This window comes from Pistacia vera, unplaced genomic scaffold (genome assembly GCF_008641045.1).
Source record: "Pistacia vera cultivar Batoury unplaced genomic scaffold, PisVer_v2 Contig430, whole genome shotgun sequence".
Lineage (NCBI taxonomy): Eukaryota > Viridiplantae > Streptophyta > Magnoliopsida > Sapindales > Anacardiaceae > Pistacia > Pistacia vera.
In genome coordinates, this window is record NW_022196258.1 from 1,764,815 (window position 1) to 1,785,607 (window position 20,793).

The 20,793-nt window shown below is 35.4% G+C and overlaps 4 protein-coding genes across 7 annotated transcripts; all 4 read right to left on the reverse strand.

Moving 5' to 3' along the window:
• Positions 1–1,725: 1,725 nt before the first annotated feature.
• LOC116143542 (F-box/LRR-repeat protein 3-like) lies at positions 1,726–5,707 on the reverse strand. Its single transcript, XM_031428989.1, has 8 exons — positions 5,069–5,707; positions 4,575–4,700; positions 4,093–4,197; positions 3,610–4,003; positions 3,402–3,531; positions 2,896–3,190; positions 2,551–2,802; positions 1,726–2,151 (listed from the first exon to the last, which is right to left on the reverse strand). Exons 1-8 carry the CDS (start codon positions 5,705–5,707, stop codon positions 2,089–2,091), a joined length of 2,004 nt encoding a protein of 667 aa, XP_031284849.1. The 3' UTR covers positions 1,726–2,088.
• A 1,664-nt stretch (positions 5,708–7,371) lies between these two features.
• Positions 7,372–8,954, reverse strand: LOC116143495 (F-box/LRR-repeat protein 3-like). Its single transcript, XM_031428949.1, has 3 exons — positions 8,316–8,954; positions 7,696–7,821; positions 7,372–7,395 (listed from the first exon to the last, which is right to left on the reverse strand). The coding sequence occupies exons 1-3, from the start codon at positions 8,952–8,954 to the stop codon at positions 7,372–7,374; spliced, it is 789 nt and encodes a 262-aa protein (XP_031284809.1).
• A 2,330-nt stretch (positions 8,955–11,284) lies between these two features.
• On the reverse strand, positions 11,285–15,493 carry LOC116143559 (solute carrier family 40 member 1-like). 3 transcript variants are annotated; one of them, XM_031429011.1, is made up of 8 exons: positions 15,327–15,493; positions 14,645–14,789; positions 14,320–14,516; positions 13,749–14,234; positions 13,305–13,476; positions 12,897–13,034; positions 12,635–12,745; positions 11,285–12,339 (listed from the first exon to the last, which is right to left on the reverse strand). In XM_031429011.1, exons 1-8 carry the CDS (start codon positions 15,425–15,427, stop codon positions 12,169–12,171), a joined length of 1,521 nt encoding a protein of 506 aa, XP_031284871.1. In that variant the 5' UTR covers positions 15,428–15,493; the 3' UTR covers positions 11,285–12,168. The 3 variants fall into 3 exon arrangements, with proteins under 3 accessions (XP_031284871.1, XP_031284870.1, XP_031284872.1); XM_031429010.1 differs by having other exon boundaries at positions 11,288–12,339; positions 14,639–14,789; XM_031429012.1 differs by having other exon boundaries at positions 12,203–12,339; positions 12,883–13,034; positions 14,639–14,789.
• A 1,468-nt stretch (positions 15,494–16,961) lies between these two features.
• On the reverse strand, positions 16,962–20,596 carry LOC116143404. Of its 2 annotated transcripts, XR_004130127.1 has the most exons (5): positions 20,061–20,596; positions 19,856–19,925; positions 19,658–19,743; positions 18,163–18,214; positions 16,962–17,149 (listed from the first exon to the last, which is right to left on the reverse strand). XR_004130127.1 is itself a non-coding variant. In XM_031428854.1 (4 exons), exons 1-3 carry the CDS (start codon positions 20,424–20,426, stop codon positions 19,694–19,696), a joined length of 486 nt encoding a protein of 161 aa, XP_031284714.1. In that variant the 5' UTR covers positions 20,427–20,595; the 3' UTR covers positions 16,962–17,149; positions 19,658–19,693. The 2 variants fall into 2 exon arrangements, 1 of the variants encoding a protein (XP_031284714.1); XM_031428854.1 differs by lacking the exon at positions 18,163–18,214 and having other exon boundaries at positions 20,061–20,595.
• Positions 20,597–20,793: the final 197 nt, after the last annotated feature.

The following is a 20,793-nucleotide window of genomic DNA, read 5'->3' on the forward strand; positions in this document are numbered from 1 at the left end:
TCCAATATGGGAAAAATATCTCTGTCACCAATAATCCTGGACACTGCAGGCTCACCATTACTCCATTAAAGAGAGACACTAATGATTTCTGCTGTTTCCAGGGCAATCACAACCGTGGTTATTAAATCGTATTATGTATCACATATATGATATCGTAACATATCGTATTGTAAAATACATATTTTTTTTAAAAATTAAAAAAATAATTAAAATTTTCTAAAAATTAATATCATCCCCAAAATTAATTAAAGACTTTTGTGGTATTATTGACTTTAAATTACGGTATTACATAATCAAAATTAATTACAAAATTCCAAAATCAATATTATTATCAATATTAAATTACGTATCGTATTGTAAGATACATATTAACGTATCGAAAAATTTAGGATACATTCTCTGATACGTATCGTTGACGACCTGTATCGAATCGTATCGTATGATACGTATCAGGTACCGTAGGATATTAACAACCATGATCATAACACAAATTATTACAATATCACTACTACAATCAATCTTCTTTATTGGCTGATTTAGGTCATCAACAATGGTTTAGAGAAATTTTATGACACATATTGAGTTTGTTTCAAAAGGGTTTACTCATGTTAAGAAATTTTATGACACATATTGAGTTTGTTTCAAAAGGGTTTACTCATGTTATCATAATATTTCGAGATTCATGACCAAACAATTGTTAGATATACATATAGAGTAATACTATACATATATTATTTTTATACAATATTTTCCATACAACATTATGTAGCAAGATATGATTGGCTAATTTAAAGTTAAAATTAAATTTTTACCCAATCATATATTGCCACATAATATTGTATGAAAAATATTATATAAAAATGATGTATATGTAGGAGTATTCTTCGTATAATGAGATTTGTTGGAGTTTTGTGGGTACAGTGAAGCAGCAGCAATCCCCAAAAGTTTGGTTTTTTAGGTGGCGATGGGGGATGGTGGGCTTGATTGGCCTGCCCAATAAAGGAAGAAGATCCCACATCGGTTACCGAAATTTTTTCTTTTATAATTGGGCACACGTGTTTAGCATCTTTGCCATCTATAGGCACTGCAAAGGAACATTTCTTGGCTCGGTAAAGGCAAAATCAATGGACCGTCTTTTGATTATTACAATGATGCGGCCAGTGATCACCAAATCAAACCTATCAATGTCATCTTCACAAAATCTTCATAAAGGATGCAATTTTATAACTTTCTGACTAACATACAATACCACTTTATCAAAAAATTCAACCAATGGCTCCCATTTTCTTTGTTCTCTGTTGTAAAGTGTTAGCCAAAAGCTCCACCCCATCACTTCATCAATTTATGAACAATTACAGGAAACAGACCTCCAGACATTGGGATCAACAATTCTTGACTTGAAATGGAAGANATAATGAGATTTGTTGGAGTTTTGTGGGTACAGTGAAGCAGCAGCAATCCCCAAAAGTTTGGTTTTTTGGGTGGCGATGGGGGATGGTGGGCTTGATTGGCCTGCCCAATAAAGGAAGAAGATCCCACATCGGTTACCGAAATTTTTTCTTTTATAATTGGGCACACGTGTTTAGCATCTTTGCCATCTATAGGCACTGAAAAGGAACATTTCTTGGCTCGGTAAAGGCAAAATCAATGGACCGTCTTTTGATTATTACAATGATGCGGCCAGTGATCACCAAATCAAACCTATCATGTCATCTTCACAAAATCTTCATAAAGGATGCAATTTTATAACTTTCTGACTAACATACAATACCACTTTATCAAAAAAATCAACCAATGGCTCCCATTTTCTTTGTTTTCTGTTGTAAAGTGTTAGCCAAAAGCTCCACCCCATCACTTCATCAATGTATGAACAATTACAGGAAACAGACCTCCAGACATTCGGATCAACAATTCTTGACTTGAAATGGAAGATTTAATTCAAAACTGCGGGAGTAAAAAATATGTTCTATGTTTCTCCATGATTCGGAGAAAAAATACAACAGGTTGAAGCCGCTGAAGAAAGGGAGCAAGTTTCTGAAGAATTTGCCTGATGCACATTGTGGAACCAGCATTTGCTGAGATGGGATTTTAGTATCCTCCACCCACCATGTCTTCCACCTGCAACTTCCAGCACTTGGGGTCCAATTCAGCCTGTAAATGCATAATTCACTCACTCGATTAAAATATGCATAACTAAATTATTGTCTTTATGACTCAAAATTAGTCCATCTGTCTTAGGATGCAATATGGATATTCACATGATTTGTCAAACTTTACAGTTGTTAGCACCTACTATTCAAAGAGCAAATGATTGCTGTAGACTATTATGTTACTTCTCTTGGAGCTTTTTAAGTAGAAAGCAAACATATGAAGAAAAATAGTAACTTTAAAAGGGACAAAGAATTGTTGAGAAAACAACAGCTATCGCGGATACTATTTCTTTCAGAAAAAAAAAAATCAATAAAATCAGGCTAGCCAGATTATGCAAACAATTGAGCAAATAAATAATGAGGTTGTGAACCTCATGGCAGGTCAATCATCCATACATACCTGAAACCCTTTGTCTCTCCATTGAAACACACAACCACGTGCTTCTAAATGTTTAAAAAGTGGCTGGGGTAACAGCGATTTAAAGGATGCCTGAAGTTTGACTTTTGTTAGCCCTCCACATGCCAACAGGGCAGCTGCCAGTCCACTAGGAGTCAAGCCCTTCAAGTGCAAGATTGTCATGCTCTGTAAACAACCGAGGCTGGCCAGCGACAAGAGCCCCACATCTGTAACTGAACTGTAGGATAAATTAATCTGCGATGAAAAGAATGAAGCAGAATTGGTCTCAGCTTCTGCTATTGATACATTATATTTGCCAAAATGAACAGAAACGGCATTGGGGTCTACCTGTCTGAGATTTTGAGAGAAGTGAGCAAGTGGAAGCATTCCAACATCATTGATGTTGTGACACTTCTTTATATCTAGCTTGGTGAGTTGCTTACATCCCACAGCAATGGCTGCGAGACCTAAAGATGTTATAAAGGGGCATCCTCGACTTTCAAATGTGTTTAATTTTGAGCATTTTGATAAAGATATTAAGGAAGTATCAGTAATGTCTTTACAGTAGGCTATATTAATCATCTCAAGGTCAGGGCAACCATGGGCAATTGCTGAAATGCCTGTATCCGTAATTCCCATAGACCTGAACAAAGTAACCACAGTAAGATATCATAAGTCCATTCATACAGAAAGACATTCCTTGGCACAAACCAGGGAGTTCTAAAACTTACTCCAATATAAACTAAAGGGAAAACTTGCTTTAATCAAACTAAGACTTTAAATATAAATTAATTATTCCCAAAGAGAAACGGAAACGGAAAGCAGAAAAGGCTAGCAGATCAGAGATCACAAACCTGTACAAATCAAGCTCTATGAGTTTTGAGCAGCTCATGCCAACATGGGCCAGTCCGAGATCGGTAATGTTTAGACAAATTCCTAGTTTCAAAGTCGAGAGTTTGGAACATCTAGAGATGGACTTCAGACCTGCAACAGAAATAATTATAAGTATGCAAACCAATATGGTAGTCCTTATTCAAAGAACATTAGAGTGAATGTTGAAACCTTCATCATCAATTTCATTATCTGTCAGATCAAGCTCTTCAAGAGAATGGCACCGCTGTCCAATAAGAACAAATGCTTCCCTAGGAACTAAGGTACACGACTCCATCTTAAAGGAACTGAGTGTAGTGCATGAACTTGTAATTTGGGCAATAGAAACATCAGTAATTTTGCGACAACATGTGATGTCTAGCTTCTTCAAGTTTCTGTGTTTTGTGACAACAGACGAGAGACCTTCATCAGTCACTCCTAAACACTTGCTTAAGCTCAGCTCCTTTAGTGATACACACCAATTTCCCATGGCCTTCAATCCAGCACAAGTAACCACGCTACCATCTAATTTGATTGATTGCAACATGGAAAGCTTCTTCAAACCATCGGCAAGAGCAAGAGTGACCTGACAATCAACACCGCCAAACTGTAAATAATGGGCTAAAGGTTAAGCCTTTAAACAATAGAAAGAGGCAAAGAAGTAGAAAGACTTACCGGAGAGCCATAAGCCAAGGTAAGTTGCTGTAAACCTCCAGTACCACTTGTTAGCGAAGACAAGCCAAGGTGACTAATGTTTTGACAACTTGACACATCAAGGGCCTGTAAAATGCAAAAACGAAATAGATATGTCAAAATAATTTTCAATCTATTTAATATAAAATCTCCATGGTTCCTAATATGGATAAAGTACCACCTTAAATGACATACAACTCTGTAAACACAGCTACTTAAAAAGCTAGCACCAAAATGAAAAAGAAACCCAAATGTAGCATGAAACAAAAGTAGTTTTATTTTTTTGTGTCAACATAGACTATTTTACTTATCAGATACACAATGGATATTTTAGAGTTACAAAAAAGGTAAAATCATTGAATTCTAATTTATGACAGGCTAAAATCCACAATTGAAAAATTACATCTCTTTGTTTAAAACATAGTGACGAATGGACACCTTAAAATGAACTGGCGTATACATACCTTAAGTGACTTGCATCCATGTTTAAGGGCTGCAAGGCTGTCATCATCAATACCAAAGCACCCCTCCAAAACTAAATCTTCAAGATATTGTAGTTTCAAGATAGACGGCAAACATTTATTTGTAATCTGTAAGGCAACATATCAGTAAATAAAATTAACCAAGATTCAAAATTTCAGCCAGAAACTAGTTGACTAACAAAATATTTCAACAAAAGAGTTTAAACCCAGGATATTGCCCAAGAAAAGGAAAGGCAAATACATAAACTTGATTAGTGAATACAGGTAATCCAATTCAAATGAAATTAAATACCAAAACTTGTTTTCCACAATGCAGGCAAAGAGTAGCAAGGTTGTCAATGAAATTAGATCAAACATTCATCTAAATCCATATTCAAGCAGATCCACTAGTGGTGAATACATTAAAACCAAAAATTGCTAAGCAATAAATAATTAGGTATACCCAATCAAGATAATGAAACAAAAAAGAAAATTACCGGCAAATAAGATAGATCTAAGCTACGAATCTCCTTACACTTAACCGCAATTAAGCCAACACCCAAATCTCCAACACCTAAACACCACTTCAAGCTCATCACCTTCAACTTTTTACACCCAACCGCAATACAACCGACCCCCATATCAGTAACAAGCTTACATCTGCCCATCCACAACTTCTCCAGATTCTTCGCTTCAGCCAACGCCGCTGCTCCAGCATCCTTTAAACCAATCGCGTTCGAAATATCAATCTCCACCAAATTCTTGCAGTTCAGGCTTAAACTCAACAACCCAGAACCAGAAAAAGCTCCCGACTTCGAAAGATCAATAGACCGAAGCGTAGAGTTACACACACTCGATATGGTTGTCAAGGAATTGTCAGTTATTCGAGGACAAAGACTGAGATCAAGATGGGTTATGCTCGGATAACGCGTGAGAATTTTTGGGAGATGCTCTTGGCGAAGAGGCTTGAGTTTCTTTCTATGTTTAGATTCTAGAGAGTAAAATGATTTGCAAGCTAAAGAAAACGATTTTTTGTCAAGCGGGTTCGTGTTAAGGCAGTCTAAGATTAAGAAAACGATCTCCTCTGAGAGGAGATCAAAGATATTAATCGTTTCAAAGACCTTCTGTTTCTTCATGATTGGATGAGACATCAGGGAGAACTTAGATTTCTTCAGATCGAAAGAGGAGGAAAATAAGGCGAATGTGAAGATGGGTTTTGGTTTCTGTGAAGCCTAGAAGTAACCGTTAACAGAAAATTGGTGGGCTTTGTGTTGGGCAGTTGAACTGGGAAGTGAAGAAGAAGAAGAAGGATAGGATTACGGTTATAACCTCACCAGTCTTTTTCTCAAAGGTTTGTTGGGTCGTGTACGTATCTTACTAAAAGACAACTTAACCCCTTGAATTGTTCAAACTCACTGTATTCCAGAGTAAGTGACGAAAATTCCTAGGGGCTTTCCGTCTTTTCACACTGCAATCAACGTACCGTACGTGAAAGGACATAGTAAATGAAGGGAGTTGACGGGCGTAAAATGGTCATTATGAAAGTCAATGTCTTATCACAAAGTGAGACCCAGCTCATTTGGTGGAGGACTATATGAGGAAGGACAGATTCAAGTGCAGACGGTACAAGCAAAATTGACAAATTCTATTAAACAATAAAATAAATAAATAATAAAATAAAAGTAATGGCCGTACTTATAGATGACCTTCAGGTAGTACCGACCTTACTCAGATAAGAACGGTACAAAATGGAACCAAAATTCAAACAAAAGCGGTAGACTTTTTATAAGGGAGGTTGTGACTGATTACTGATACATACAGCCACAGGCCCACAGCGAGGCCTCGATTTTTGCAACTTGTAAAAGAGGGAATCGATTTCAGCCACTGGATTGGAATCAAAATCGTCATTAATTTCATCTAAAGGTAATCCATTTTTTCTGTTTCAGGAGATGATTTGACTCTAAAAATTTTGGTGGGTTTTTTTTTGCTTCAGGGGACCATATATGAAAGGAACAGTGATGCTCTTTGTTGTTGAATTGTTGATTATTCTCTTTGAAAATAGTTGTACTGATCTGTCCTTTGAGCTTTTACTTTTGATTTCACATGGAAAACCTGGAAATGTTTTGAGTCTAATTAATAGCTGTGTTTTGTTTATAATTATATATATACATATATTATTTCAGCAGGTGAAGGTTCTTTGTTTTGGCTCTTTTTGTGTTTTATTTATTTATTTATTTCTTTTTGTGTTTAATGAGGACTTTGAAAGTACTTTACCGTACGCGGAAAGGAAGACCAGTTGCTTGTTCTAATGGGTTTCGTGTTCACAGTTGAAGATAAATTAATTGTTTTCTGATCTTTGAATCGCTGTTAATCCAGTATTGACCTAATCTCCGTTTATTTTCTTATGAGTTTTGATATGGATCCATGGCCTATCAGGAAAGTCAATCAAGGTTTTAGCTTCAGGATGAATTTTCTGCAGTTTGGTGGGAATATTTGTCAATGCTCTCAATCCTATATTAGCTTACTGGTAACACGATAAAGATTTTTAAGTGTATTATATAAAAAAATTTAAGTTTGATTTCTTTTTATAGTTTACAGGGGTCACTAGATATCGAAAGGTTCATCTAGTCATTATCTTTAAAACTCCGAAAAATTAATCAAAGTATACAAATTGACATTGGCGTTGTATATATATATTAGCTTCCAGGTCTTTATGCCTCATATTTGATTCAAATTCAACTAGTTTTATTGGTTTTATATATAAAGTCAAGAGTTAAATAAATCTGTACAGATGACATTATCACTGGTTTAAACCAAGTACGTACTGCAGTAATCAAATAAAATACTAATAAAAATGAAAGCTACTGTCTATTTTATTCAATATTTATTCAGGCAGAAGTCAGAAGTCACCTCCCATTTCATCTAAATCCATATTCAAGCAGACCAATAGTGGTGATTACTTATCAGATACACAATGGATATTTTAGAGTTACAAAAAAGGTAAAATCATTGAATTCTAATTTATGACATGCTAATATCCACAATTGAAAAATTACTTCTCTTTGTTTAAAACATAGTGACAAATGGACACCTTAAAATGAACTGGCGTTCCAGCAATACATACCTTAAGTGACTTGCATCCATGTTTAAGGGCTGCAAGGCTGTCATCATCAATACCAAAGCACCCCTCCAAAACTAAATCTTCAAGATATTGTAGTTTCAAGATAGACGGCAAACATTTATTTGTAATCTGTAAGGCAACATATCAGTAAATAAAATTAACCAAGATTCAAAGTTTCAGCCAGAAACTAGTTGACTAACAAAATATTTCAACAAAAGAGTTTAAACCCAGGATGTTGCCCAGGAAAAGGAAAGGCAAATACATAAACTTGATTAGTGAATACAGGTAATCCAATTCAAATGAAATTAAATACCAAAACTTGTTTTCCACAATGCAGGCAAAGAGTAGCAAGGTTGTCAATGAAATTAGATCAAACATCATTTATGATTCAATGATCACCTCAAAACTGCCAAATAAAAGATGAAACTGACCCAAATAAATGATAAAGCTAAAATAGATCCATTTCATGTTGAAGTATCAGTCCTTCCAAATCTAATTGAACATTCATCTAAATCCATATTCAAGCAGATCCACTAGTGGTGAATACATTAACACCAAAAATTGCTAAGTAATAGATAATTAGGTATACCCAATCAAGATAATGAAACAAAAAAGAAAATTACCGGCAAATAAGATAGATCTAAGCTACGAATCTCCTTACACTTAACCGCAATTAAGCCAACACCCAAATCTCCAACACCTAAACACCACTTCAAGCTCATCACCTTCAACTTTTTACACCCAACCGCAATACAACCGACCCCCATATCAGTAACAAGCTTACATCTGCCCATCCACAACTTCTCCAGATTCTTCGCTTCAGCCAACGCCGCTGCTCCAGCATCCTTTAAACCAATCGCGTTCGAAATATCAATCTCCAGCAAATTCTTGCAGTTCAGGCTTAAACTCAATAACCCAGAACCAGAAAAAGCTCCCGACTTCGAAAGATCAATAGACCGAAGCGTAGAGTTACACGCACTCGATATGGTTCTCAAGGAATTGTCAGTTATTCGAGGACAAAGACTGAGATCAAGATGGGCTACGCTCGGATAACGCGTGAGAATTTTTGGGAGATGCTCTTGGCGAAGAGGCTTGAGTTTCTTTCTATGTTTAGATTCTAGAGAGTAAAATGATTTGCAAGCTAAAGAAAATGATTTTTTGTCAAGCGGGTTCGTGTTAAGGCAGTCTAAGATTAAGAAAACGATCTCCTCTGAGAGGAGATCAAAGATATTGATCGTTTCAAAGACCCTCTGTTTCTTCATGGTTGGATGAGACATCAGGGAGAATTTAGATTTCTTCAGATCGAAAGAGGAGGAAAATAAGGCGAATGTGAAGATGGGTTTTGGTTTCTGTGAAGCCTAGAAGTAACCGTTAACAGAAAAATGATGGGCTTTGTCTTGGGCAGTTGAACTGGGAAGTGAAAGAAGAAGAAGAAGAAGGATAAGATTACGGTTATAACCTCACCAGTCTTTTTCTCAAAGGTTTGTTGGGTCGTGTACGTATCTTACTAAAAGACAACTTAACCCTTTGAATTGTTCAAACTCACTGTATTCCAGAGTAGTGACGAAAATTCCTAGGGGTTTTTCGTCTTTTCACACTGCAATCAACGTACCGTACGTGAAAGGACATAGTAAATGAAGGGAGTTGACGGGCGTAAAATGGTCATTATGAAAAGTCAATGGTCTTATCACAAAGTGAGACCCAGCTCATTTGGTGGAGGACTATATGAGGAAGGACAGATTCAAGTGCAGACGGTACAAGCAAAATTGACAAATTCTATTAAATAATACAATAAATAAATAATAAAATAAAATAAAAGTAGCGGCCGTACTTATAGATGACCTTCAGGTAGTACCGACCTTACTCAGATAAGAACGGTACAAAATGGAACCAAAATTCAAACAAAAGCGGTAGACTTTTTATAAGGGAGGTTGTGACTGATTACTGATACATACAGCCACAGAGGCCAGGGAATCGATTTCAGCCACTGGATTGGAATCAAAATCGTCATTAATTTCATCTAACGGTAATCCATTTTTGCTGTTTCAGAATGATTTGACTCTAAAAATTTTGGTGGGTTTTTTTTTGCTTCAGGGGACCATATATGAAAGGAACAGTGATGCTCTTTGTTGTTGAATTGCTGATTATTCTCTTTGAAAATAGTTGTACTGATCTGTCCTTTGAGCTTTTACTTTTGATTTCACATGGAAAACCTGGAAATGTTTTGAGTCTAATTAATAGCTGTGTTTTGTTTATAATTATATATATACATATATTATTTCAAGCAGGTGAAGGTTCTGTGTTTTGGCTCTTTTTGTGTTTTATTTATTTATTTATTTCTTTTTGTGTTTAATAAAGACTTTGAAAGTACTTTACCGTACGCGGAAAGGAAGACCAGTTGCTTGTTCTAATGGGTTCCGTGTTCACAGTTGAAGATAAATTAATTGTTTTCTGATCTTTGAATTGCTGTTAATCCAGTATTGACCTAATCTCCATTTATTTTCTTATGAGTTTCCATATGGATCCATGGCCTATCAGGAAAGTCAATCAAGGTTTTAGCTTCAGGATGAATTTTCTGCAGTTTGGTGGGAATATTTGTCAATACTCTCAATCCGGCGTTAAAGATTCTTAAATGTATTATATAAAAGATTTTAAGTTTGATTTCCTTTTATTGTTAATAGAGGTGATTAGATATCGAAAGGTTCATCTAATCATTCACTTTAAAGTTTCAAAAAATTAATCAAGTGTATACAAATTGAAATTGACTTATATATATATATTAGCTTTCAGGTCTTTATGCCTCATATTTGATTCAAATTCAATTAGTTTTATTGGTTTTATATATAAAGTCAAGAGTTAAATAAATCTGTACAGATGACATTATCACTGGTTTAAACCAAGTACGTACTGCAGTAATCAAATAAAATACTAATAAAAATGGAAGCTACTGTCTATTTTATTCAATATTTATTCAGGCAGAAGTCAGAAGTCACCTCCCATTGAAGAATCCAGTATTGGTAAATCTTAAAACCAGGGATTGACTAATTTCAAGAATCAATAAGCAGTTTTGCCCTCACCGGGAAACAAAGTGTTAGGCAGTACCGCAGTAGTAACTTCTAGTATTAAAACAGATCAAGACAAAAATTTCAACCGGTCTGGATAGTTACTGTGAGCATTTTATTATTTTCCCAGAAAACATTTCCTGTATCTTCTAAGATTCTCAAGGCATAGAGTAACCATTCTTTGAATTTGAGAAGCTACCTACCATATTATAATATAAACAGATCAAACAAAGGCAAATAACAGTACCAATCAAATTCTTAAATGGAATCTAATCATATTGTTCTTTTGATTCTTTCACTAGTTTAAAGACAAATTTATCAGAGAAAGATATGATAGATTTGGTTCCTGTGGCCCATATAAGATATTCCTGCCAATCAAGATTGTGTTAAGTTCACATATCATTCTTTCGTGAGTAAACCTGCCTACAATGGATTTGGACTAGTAGAACTTTCGCAATATTTATTCTGTCTGCATATTATCTGATGAACCATTTAACTGAAACCAATAGCTTTTCAAAATGAAAGAGGTGCTTCCTGATGTAATACACTTGGAAAACTGTAGAGCAATGCAGCCAATGTTTTAGCCAGAAAAGATATCAAAGTCAAACTTCCAGAAATGCTCAAAAATAATGTGTAAACTTAGCAAACATCAAAAGAACACCCTTTATGGTTTAAGAAATGGTGAACTGCTCTTTCTCTATCACCCTTTCTGAACAAACAGTAAATTCCGATATGTTAATTAACATGTGGATTTGAGATTATAATTCCCAATTTCCCATGATAGTAGCCATCAAATCCAAAGAAGATTGAAGGGAGTTCTGATATTTTGGAGATAATAGTAAAAGATAAGCAAATCATATTATTTCATTGGACAAATGCAGGAATAAGTTCCCACACCACCAAAAAGAATAAACTTAAAGAATATTTTTTCTTTTTTGTCATTACAACATTTAGTACCACAAAAACCTGGGAGCTTTACCTGTGTTCGTTGAGTGATATATAAGTCAAACATTCATAACCAAGCCTGAGATTTTGCCACTCCACCCATCAGCATATATCCTGCTAAAAGCCTATTTTGGACCCATATTTAAGCAATACATACCAAAAGGCAGTTCCACTGAATGAAAAAGACTAAAAAAGAATACAAACAGATCAATTTTTCCAAATTTTGTTCTGATTTTAAGAAGTATTTATTTCTGTAACAATCACAAAGGGTAAAACTCACCCTTAAAATCGACTTTTAAGGAGGTGGCGACTATGTGGTTAATTGTTATGATAGATGGGAGAATACATCAATAACATAATTAGATTGATTCGTACCGTTAACACAGTAGTTCTTTTGTATTAAAAAAATTTCCTTTTCTTGAATATCATTCCGCAAATGAACCTGCCTACTAAGAGACATGGATAAGATTTAACAGCGTGAATTCTGACTTGCATCAAAGCATGATCTGATAAACAACTGAGCTGATTCTAACTTTTGAAAATGAAAGAGGTGCTTTCTGATGCGGTATAGATGGAAAGTGTAGAGGAATGCAGCCAATGTTACTGTCATAAAAGACATTAAAATCAACTTCCAGAAATCCTGAAAAAGTAGACAATAATAGAACTTTGTCAATCCCAAGCATGAAGATTCTGAAAGGAAAAGCTGAATTTACATATGAAACTTCAGAGAGAATGCAATATGATAGACCTCCCTGGCATTGCATTCACTAATGAAAGAATACTCTTTAGGCTTTGATGATGTTAACATGTAAAAACCCTCATGTGGGCTTATCTATATGCACTAAGGAACAGAAAGAAAATGAATGCAAGGTTGAGATACACATTGATTCATATATCATAAACAACTGAAGTACTGCAAAGCAAGACAGGATTACCTGTGGACTGGAGATAATAATTCCCATAATATAAGCCATCAAATCCATACTAGACTGAAGGGAGTTCTGGACTCCTCCAACGATACAACGTTCTGACTCAGGAACAAGGTCCTATACAGGAGAAGGGGGGAAAACAAACAGGAAAGACGAAATTTTCGAAATATTAGCAGGAACTAACATCCAAAGCATCAAAATGAAGAGACTTAAAGATTTTTTTTTTATCAGAATAAAATTCAGTACAGCAAAACCTGGGAGCTTCTACCTGCATTTGCTGAATGACAGATAAATCAAACATCCATAACCCAAGCCGGGATATTGCCACTCCACCCATTAGCATATATGCTGCTGAAAGGCCATTTTGGACCCATATTGAAGCAACGCATAATAAAAGGCATGTCCACTGAATGAAAAAACACACAAACCAAATATGAAAGGATCAGTTAGGAAGTAGTGTTTCAATTTTTTTCCAAATGTTGGAGAGGAGATGGGGTTAGTGGGAATGTAATTTTTAGGAAAATTCTCTTCCTATATAATTAGAATATCTTCCATTAATCTTCATTAAAGATGTCTTCAGGTGGAATAAAGTATTGAAGCTGACGAAAATTTGAGCATGTCAATGAAGCAACTCTTAAATGATAAACATACACATAATTATTCTAGAGGTTTATACCTGAGACCAAATCGACCAAAGCCCTGTTCTGAGTGTTAAAATACGGGATTGTAGAATTGGGTACACCACAGTTGCACCTATTCCAATTGCCGCACTTATTCCACGTGCTATTCCAATAGCATATGCCGGTATACCTTCCCACTCTAATGTAGCTGTCATCAGTGTTCCAAAGCTGGAGGGCGATGAGTAAGGAATTACTGGCAGGATATAAAGCCAAATCCAAAATACAATACACAAACAAGCACACTTGAGGAAAGTTGTTATATCTTATGTCACATTTGGAAGAAAGTTCAAATATAGAAAAGCATGTAAAAGCAGGCAGTGAGCTACATATCACGTTTTCAATGCCATGTTTCGCACTGTATGATTTTCCCCCTTTGAAAAGACTAGTGATAAACTAGCAACACAGGAAAGAAATCCGACCATAATTTTACATTCATTTACCTGAGGACTGTGAAAAATAGCAAAGCTAGAGCAAAACCAGGGAGTACAACAGCTTGCTGCATATAGACTCTCCATGCCCCTATGAAAGGGGCATTTGAAAGCCAATCAGTTATTGTCTTTCTCAAGCTTCTTTCTGCTATTGCTCCATTACTTCCACCATGAGAAAGCAAGTTTTCTGTTTCCTGAGACATGGATGTGCTCTCTTCTGGATCAATTGGCAAACTTCTAGTTGTCATCTTACTTTGGCTTCTTTCTCTTAAAGCTGGAATTCCATTATAAACAGACATAAAAAGCCAATATTCCAGCCAAACAGTTATACTAGTCCACAAGGCCAAAGCCATGGCAGATGCCTTTAGAGATACAAAACTGATAATGAAGCCGCTTATAACAGGAGCTAGTAACTTGCAGATTAAATCAATCCGTCTGATAATCGAGTTAATCTTTGTCAGAACTTCTGGAGGATGGCCTTCTGATATCACCACCACCCTGTTCTAAGAAAATAACCATAACAACATCAGAGTTGCTACATACTTTGAAATCACTTCTTTCTTGTTAAAAGTGTCATGATTACCATTCTCTTTCGATTAGGATGGTACCGGCAAGAGTAGAAATCACACCAACAGCTCCTGAGATGTTAGTTAGTAACAACAGTAAGATAAATGCTGTGAAATTTGTGGACTTCAACGTTGAGGAAATCAGTAATGCAATCACTGAAACTCCTGCAATGATAAAGGAGAGATTCTGGGACACCAACCAAATTCTGAGAACCTGCCAACAGGAATTCATCAAGTGAGTTTAATAGATCAAAATTTATCATGAAGAACTAGCACTCCAACCTGCCCAATTAAACAAATCCATAGAAATAATAGTGGTTAAATAATATCATTAACCTTTACATATGTCAACCGCTCAACCCACTGGCCAATGATGGGACCAAACAATGCAGTGGAGGCAGATTCAACAGCACCATAAATAGCGGCAAAGAGTAAAGAGTCTGGCCAAATACTGATCATGTACAAACCAACAGAGAATTCCCACATTCTGCAAAGAACATAACACGTTACAAGGGAGCCACATGCTATAGAGTTCAAAACTAGCAAATTTATACATATAAAATGGCCTGATAATAGTTCCTCGTAGAGATCAATCAGTTAGTTTGTGTGCAATTAGGATTTTGTAAGTTGAAACAGATGTATGGTTTTGATAAAATAATTATTCTACTAATATATATAGTTCGAAACACTTTGCAACTATTTATTGCTGAAAATTAGAGCCGCTGCGTTTGATGAAAACGGAGCAGCTAATTTGTTTATAGAAGAACTTGAAACTGCGCATGCCCGAAAGATTTATAGAAGAAAAAAAATAAAAAATGGTTCAAATCTTCTAACGGTAAAATATTAGGAACCATTAAAAATTCTCAATTAGAAGCTGTTATTGACTATTACCATTAATTCTGTCATATGGGGTAGGAAATAAAAAGCTAACTGTCAGAAAAAATGTGAATACAGATCGATCAATTCCTGTAAGCAAATTAAAAACAAATATGTTAAACGTAAAATGGAAGATAAAAAAATTAACCTGGCACCCCATCTCGCTAAGAAATGGCCAACATACAAATATGTGAGTAGAGATGAATGAAGAGGGGATTGTTCTTGGACAATGAGTGGATCTCTCTCCATATGATCTCTTATTCAGTTAGTTCTTGCAGGTTTTAATGCTTCTTGAAGGAGGCTATATATTTCCGCTGCGATAATGCTATATATATATGAAGATATTCGATCTTCCTGATGACGGTGATGATGATGATGATTATGATATGATATGATTGATAGTATTTAGGATATGATAATAGCAGTTGCATCATCATCACCGTGTGGGAAGCAGCAGGTAGTAATACGTTCTTGGTGCAGTTACGTTTACTTCGACTAAGATACTGCTGACAAGTAGTTGAGACTATTTGTTACTTTGATTCCTTCTGCCTCCTCTATTTTAAAACGAACGGATACTATCCAATGTGTCGCAGAGTTTTAACACCATTACATTTATCCACGACATGCTTCATGCCGCCATTGTCCGGATTTTTATTTTGCATTATGTTTACTATATATGCAAGTATAGGGGAAGTTATAATTTACCCCGAATTCGAATCCTTACAACTACTAATAAGGAGTAACCACTGGAGGCGTGGCTAGCTATTAACTTCAGGACCTCAGAGAATTAGTCAGAGTACATACAAGTTGACTCGAATATCCCCGGATACCCAAAATAATAATAATAATAATAATAATAATAATAAGTAACCAACTATTAAAGAAGGTCAGTGATATATTTGAGTTTCTTACCAAACGTCTTGGACTCTTTAAGTGTTTCTCTTGCCATGAACATGATGATTAAGTTGATCATGAAGCTCAGGGAAATTAAGGTAGGAAAGTCTATTTCTCTTGTCACTAAATGACCTGAAGTGGGAATACTGAAGGCATTGTTTAGGCATAGGGAGAAGAACCAGATTTTCTTTTAGTTTTACAGAGGGGAGATTCTGTCTCCTACAGGTAAACGAAGTTCAATTTGACCAGACTCGTTCAGTGGGAATCAACCAACGAGTAAGCAAGCACATACATATAATACAATCAAGTAAAAGCTGTTGCTTACGCCAGATAAACATGAGAGAAGTGAAAATATAAGGAGTTGGTAGAAAAAGGGGCTGGCTGTAACAATGCAATGGACACCACCAAATTTTATAATCATCAGTTTGTACAGAGCCGAAAAAGGGGTAGGCCGCAGAATTTGAGGACAGGCACTGTAAAATAAATAAAAACTTATCCCGCTTGTTTAGTTTGAATATCAAGAACGGAGTGAGCAAAAGCTACTGGCTACTGATTGTGAGGCCGCAATTCTTGAATGAAGTGGACATAAAAGGCCTCTAGATGTTGTAGACGAATACAAGTAAAAGTTTAATGACCATTTACTTGCCCTTCTAGTTCTCATTTCCTCTTGTAACTTTGATTTGAAAGAGAGTGAACGGGGGACTCTCCAGATGATTAAAGTCTATGAGGTCGCATACTCAAAACGGACTAAGAATTTCAGAAACTACGAACCGGTATTATGTTGATAAAAACAAAGAAAACGATTACTTGTTGACGACGATAGAAATTATATCATCACTATGTAAAAATTCAGTAAATTAAAAAGAAAATATAAGATGTCAAGGAAAAATTTAAACCACAAAATGTTGTTGCCTGTAAAAGTACAATTAACATTATTTTATGATAATGATGAGATTGTTTACAAAGTTACATATGGTAAAAACAAACAAACTAAAAAAAGCGTCAGGAAAGAAAAAGAATGTTACAGGCACATTTAAGATGTTGAAGAACCGGTAGTCGGCAGAGCACAAATCCACCCTACAAAAAAGAGTTAACAGAGATCAATCAAAATTTAGAAGTGCACCAGATAGCAGAAATCATGCAAGTCCCAATTGGGATCAAATAAATGGCAGCTAAATATACCACCAATGATCTGGCAACGCATCAATGTTATAACTATTCTGCTGCAGAACAACTACAGAGCACACTGAATATAAACTTACCCAGGTACTTTAATCATTCATCTGCTCTGTCTAGGGTCACATTTACCCAAATATAAACAAAAGAAATAAACTTATAACTATCTACTTCATAGGTTACTAAATCACATTATTAATTTTGTAATGCCATAACAACACAACACCTGAACAATCTGCAAAGGGTGGTAGATATGCTAAATTACAAATGCAAACAACTACAATTTAAATTACACAAATATAATAGATGATTAAGAGAAACAGTGAACACGCCATGAAACAACAAACATCAAGTCAAAAAGAAGTCCTAGCAGAAGTAATAAATGTTTGAGCGAATGCAGATGACAAGTTGTAAAAGTCTGGATATCTTCAGAATAATTTGATGAAAAGACAACTGCAAAAGGAAATGCCACAGTTTCTGCATATGGAATCCTATTATCAATAACACTACACTTACAAAGTAAAGATCCCAACTTTGTATCCCGAGTGACATGATAATTGATTTGTCAACAAGTTAATGATTAGATGATGTGATGAGTAAAATAACTATGCCGAATCAGTTGTCATATCAATTGGGATACAAAGTTTTTACTTTGAGCATAGCATTACTCATCCCATTATTCCTTCAATTCGTCAAGCTATTGTAAAATTCATCATTTCACTAACAAATCATGATGAACAGAAATATTATACAAAAAAAGGGAAAATGTTCATCCTTAGAACACAAATCCCTTATGAAAAGGCAACTTGGGATCATAACAAATAAAGGAAAAAATGACACAAGGTCATACGCACAACATTAAAGAGAAATCTATTTCCTCTTTTTTAAGGGCTAGATAAAATTCTCCAGTTTACCTTAGGCTATATAAGAAGTTGAAACAGTTCAAAAAGATCCCATTAATTGAGTCTGTTGATAGCAAAACAAAAGAACTGTAAGTTTATTTCTTATAGGAGTCAAAAAGAAGTAAATTAGGCTATATAAGATGTTAAAACAGGTCAAAACAATCCATTAACAGAGTCTCGTTGAAATGTAACACAATCAATGGCCACCACTATTTTACTAACCCAAGCCAGAATATACCAAGGCTTAGCTTTCTCTTTCTTTACAAATACTACTAACTGTTGAAATTTGATTTTTGTTTTTTGGTTCATTTCTATAGATTCACTGACTATCTACCTCATCATGTTCTTTATAACAACAAAAGAAAATGTAAAAATAATGTTTAAAATACATTCTCAGAATGTAAACATTTGATGGTAAATACGAACTATATTCTTTTACCCCGTGCTACTCAATTCAAACAGAAAAATAGAAGTTGGTTCATCTGACTGTAAATGGAGGTATTCAATAAAATACCTAAAATTTGCAAAAACATTAATCGCATGCTCTTTTAAGCATGCAATAACTTGCCCAGAAAAGATGAGATATTCTAAAATCTAATAACAGATAACCCTACACAGTCATATAAATTACCACACACCAAATTTACTTGCAATAACAGCCAGTATCCAATAAGGCTCCCTTGCAAGCACAGCTGATGCTCTTCAGATGAAGAAACCAAACAGCACTCAGAGAAACACAAACATCATCACTACCAGAGACCAATTTTTTTCCCCTCATTTTAGTATGTTCGAGAGTTGAAATTTTCGATTTCCTCAAGGTAATTGCATGAGCAAGAGAACGGACTGAGATAAAAGATAGTATAGGGGTTTTTCTTTATCCTCTACGTTTTCTCCAGAGTTATATATCAGATGGTGGAAAATTTTGGAAAATATACTACTCTTTTTTGTTCTCTGTCTCCGAGATGTCTAGTCACAAACGTAAATTGTCTATGTGAATAACCCTTAGCCAATCTCCCCTCACCGGATTGTTGTATCCTGCCCTCATGACAGAGCATCGACATCGCATAAGATAATATTCTCTGCTTTATCATATCTACCAAATATGCTTTTAGTTTAGAGAATATGAATATATGCGCGCGCACGTGCATGTATAAAATAGCGTTCAGAAGGAAAGGGCAAGAGATAGAAATTAATACCTCAAAATCCACCAATTAGATGACTCAAACAACAAAGAGATTAAATTCTTAGCCTTAAAAGGAAAAACAACCAGTATAATATCCAACAAGTCAGTCTATTCATAAACTTAATAGTATCTTAAACCTTAAAAAACGACAAAACAAATCTGATATCACAGCTAGTAACAAATCTCACAAATCACAAATCATATGAAATAACACAATTGACTAGGACAACAAGAGCCCAAGATCTTTGCAGGCATTCAAGATTTAAACCAACTAAAATTAAATGCAGCACAACAAACACAATATAAATCCCAAGGCCAACTCACTATCAATTGTTTTGGACATGAAGCCTAATTCAGTATTTAAGATTCTCCTTTCAACTCATCTGAATCCGAATCACTCGCGTTATAACCTGACAAAGGCACGATGAATAATAATCACAACACAAGCAGGCAACACAGCGAAATTAAAGATAATAATAAAATAAATAAATAAATAAAACTAAGAAAAGAATTAACATCAACCTGGATGCTTATCACTAACTCTCCAAACTGAGGCTCGAGTCCTCGATGCTCTTGTCATCCACACTCTTCCCTGAAAATTTCAACCCATGTAAAGTAAACAAAAAGCTGAACAACTTAACCCAAACAAAACCCTAATTTCCATCAACTCCAAACAAAACTCTAATAACTCAATTCATAACCATAATTCCCACCAAAACAAATTTACCTTCTGGGTGTCTCTTGCAACACCATAACCGCTATAATACATCTGCCCCACCAACACCTGCATGTTGATGTCACCAGCTTTGGCTTCTTTAAGCGTGTCTTTAAACCAACGCTTCACACAATCCGAGACAACTTCCGATAACGGCACGCGCGTGTTCTCGTTACCGTTGTTGATATTCGGCTCGCTGGTGCTCTCCATGTTCTTGCACTTGCTGTTGATGTTGTTGTGCCGGATTTCCGCTCCCAGTACTCGTCGAGTTTGGGGTGTGGAGGGAGTGGGTTTTGTTTGAGTTTTGTTCAGGAGTTGTGATGCTGTCTTTGTGAGTTGGTATAGTCTGGTTTTATTATTGGGAAGCGATTTTCCCATAAAAAGAATTTCGGGTCAGAATTCAATGTGTTTGTCTTTTAACTTCTTTATTTTCCTCTGATTTGTACATGTATTACACAGAGACTATAGCGATGAGATAATATTTTTATTCAAATCTATTGAGTGTGAGAGACATCATGGAGAATTTAGAAGGGTTTACAAAGCGAAAAGACACCGCAATTTCTCAAGGCAACTTGTGCTACTGCGCATACACATCAGAACGACATCGTTTCATCAGAAAAGAATCCTATCAGTTATTGTTGATTTTTCTCTTGGGTCGCACCGATTGTTGACTTCAAGGGCATTTCAACAGTAAACTAAACACTATAGAACAATGGTTAAGGTAAGATATGGCCCAATTGCCAAG

What these genes read in the sequence shown, in the direction of transcription:
- LOC116143542 (XM_031428989.1), bottom strand. Translation starts at nt 5,707, where the DNA reads ATGAAGAAACAGAAGGTCTTTGAAACGATTAATATCTTTGATCTCCTC. An exon ending in TAGATCTATCTTATTTGCCG is followed by an intron (nt 4,701 to 5,068) that starts GTAATTTTCTTT and finishes GTTGCCTTACAG; the next exon opens with ATTACAAATAAATGTTTGCC. An exon ending in ATGGATGCAAGTCACTTAAG is followed by an intron (nt 4,198 to 4,574) that starts GTATGTATACGC and finishes TGCATTTTACAG; the next exon opens with GCCCTTGATGTGTCAAGTTG.
- LOC116143495 (XM_031428949.1), bottom strand. Translation starts at nt 8,954, where the DNA reads ATGAAGAAACAGAGGGTCTTTGAAACGATCAATATCTTTGATCTCCTC. An exon ending in TAGATCTATCTTATTTGCCG is followed by an intron (nt 7,822 to 8,315) that starts GTAATTTTCTTT and finishes GTTGCCTTACAG; the next exon opens with ATTACAAATAAATGTTTGCC. An exon ending in ATGGATGCAAGTCACTTAAG is followed by an intron (nt 7,396 to 7,695) that starts GTATGTATTGCT and finishes TGATTACTGCAG; the next exon opens with TACGTACTTGGTTTAAACCA.
- LOC116143559 (XM_031429010.1), bottom strand. Translation starts at nt 15,427, where the DNA reads ATGGAGAGAGATCCACTCATTGTCCAAGAACAATCCCCTCTTCATTCA. An exon ending in AGCGGTTGACATATGTAAAG is followed by an intron (nt 14,517 to 14,638) that starts GTTAATGATATT and finishes TCCTGTTGGCAG; the next exon opens with GTTCTCAGAATTTGGTTGGT. An exon ending in TTTGGTCGATTTGGTCTCAG is followed by an intron (nt 13,035 to 13,304) that starts GTATAAACCTCT and finishes TTTTTCATTCAG; the next exon opens with TGGACATGCCTTTTATTATG.
- LOC116143404 (XM_031428854.1), bottom strand. Translation starts at nt 20,426, where the DNA reads ATGGGAAAATCGCTTCCCAATAATAAAACCAGACTATACCAACTCACA. An exon ending in TTGCAAGAGACACCCAGAAG is followed by an intron (nt 19,926 to 20,060) that starts GTAAATTTGTTT and finishes TGAAATTTTCAG; the next exon opens with GGAAGAGTGTGGATGACAAG. An exon ending in AGTTAGTGATAAGCATCCAG is followed by an intron (nt 19,744 to 19,855) that starts GTTGATGTTAAT and finishes TGCCTTTGTCAG; the next exon opens with GTTATAACGCGAGTGATTCG.